The sequence below is a fragment of the Penaeus monodon genome, chromosome 24 (genome assembly GCF_015228065.2).
Source record: "Penaeus monodon isolate SGIC_2016 chromosome 24, NSTDA_Pmon_1, whole genome shotgun sequence".
Lineage (NCBI taxonomy): Eukaryota > Metazoa > Arthropoda > Malacostraca > Decapoda > Penaeidae > Penaeus > Penaeus monodon.
This window is the reverse complement of record NC_051409.1, coordinates 25,052,553-25,053,906: the sequence shown is the minus strand read 5'-3', so window position 1 is coordinate 25,053,906 and position 1,354 is coordinate 25,052,553. Positions and strand designations below refer to the sequence as shown.

At 47.6% G+C, this 1,354-nt stretch overlaps 1 protein-coding gene across 1 annotated transcript; it reads right to left on the bottom strand.

The window, feature by feature from the left end:
- Window positions 1–201: 201 nt before the first annotated feature.
- LOC119588668 lies at window positions 202–1,313 on the bottom strand (the record flags this gene model as incomplete). The annotated part of the gene is made up of 1 exon (XM_037937304.1): window positions 202–1,313. A coding segment is annotated over one exon (912 nt), but the record flags the coding sequence as incomplete, so codon positions are not given.
- Between the last annotated feature and the right edge of the window lie 41 nt (window positions 1,314–1,354).

Here is a 1,354-nt window from a genome sequence, read left to right as displayed (position 1 = left end):
TCCCCAGTACCAGTCAGTGGCACATTTAATCTGGATTTTGCTCTTGAACTGAACATCTTGTCAAAAGGCTTTTTAATATTGCATTTTTGTGAACACTAGTTTACACACAAAGACAATAGACATTAGTCAAATGAATTCAACGAATATTTGTAAAAGTGATGTGCACTCATATCATCTTGGGAATTTCCTCAAGTAGATTCAATAGGATATGCAATGTTTATTTAAAGCTCAGTTAATCAAGAGATACAAAAATTACATGGTAGATACATTCTACTCAGTTTTGCTTATTCGAATGTTTTCATGTTATTGATACTTTTCTTTTTCTCATTTATTATATGTTTAAAGTACTTCTGAAAAGTTTTCCATGTCGAAAAACAATAGGCCAGCAAAGAGGATCCGGCCTACAGCGGTGGAGTGTAAGGGCAGTTTGAGGGTAAAACGCAGTACGGGAAACTGGGGATCGGGTTGAACACTAGGTCGCCCGAACACGCCTGGCTGACCCCTGGCTGTCCTACGGCTGAGCAGTGGAAATATTCCGGCTGGCATGTGATGCACTTGGCGACATTGCCAACTGCAGTGCAGGTGATAGAGTCTTGACACTCGCCGGTCGGCGAGACTGACGCGGCAGAGGAAACGGCAGTGCTACCGGAGGTTGTGACTTCTCCTCCGGGGACACCGCCCGGACATATAACTTTACATTCTGCGCTGTCTGAGCATAGCCCCTGAGCTATGTCGAAATTGCCAGAGTTGCAAGTGAAATGAAAATCTTCCGATGCTAGTTCCCCCCCTTTGACGCAAATATAATACTTCCTACAGTCGAGGGGATCAGGAATTTGTACGCCTACACTTGGGCAAAAAGGCAAGCAGCTTCCATCGCAGCACTCGCTGTTCTCAACCACACAGGTATCTCCGTTGAAAAAGGGCGCATTGCTTGGGCAAGAGAAGGGCCCTTCGATGCCGTGCGGGAAGCAAATGAAATACTGGCCGCAATCGAGTGGGTCGCTAATCATGTCCATCGTCCCGTTGCAGGTGAGGTGGCAGCTGCCTGCGTCGCAGGAGGCTGTGCAGGACGTCGCTGCAGGGTCGCACGCGTGCGTATTAGGATCGAAGGAGCCTGCTTCGCAAGGCAATGGATGTTCCGTAACAGCACAGTTAGACAGGCAGAAGTAGAACTGCGTGCAGTTCAAAGGGTCTTCAACCATGCTGCCAGGTGGTAGACATTTCTTGCTTCCGTAGGACGCTGTATCAATGCAAGAAGGTTCGCAGCCAGCGGCGTATATGGCGCCCAAGCAGCACGCGCCCTGCAACAAATATCATTTGCATACATAGTAAAATAGTTTTGCAGCATTAGCGA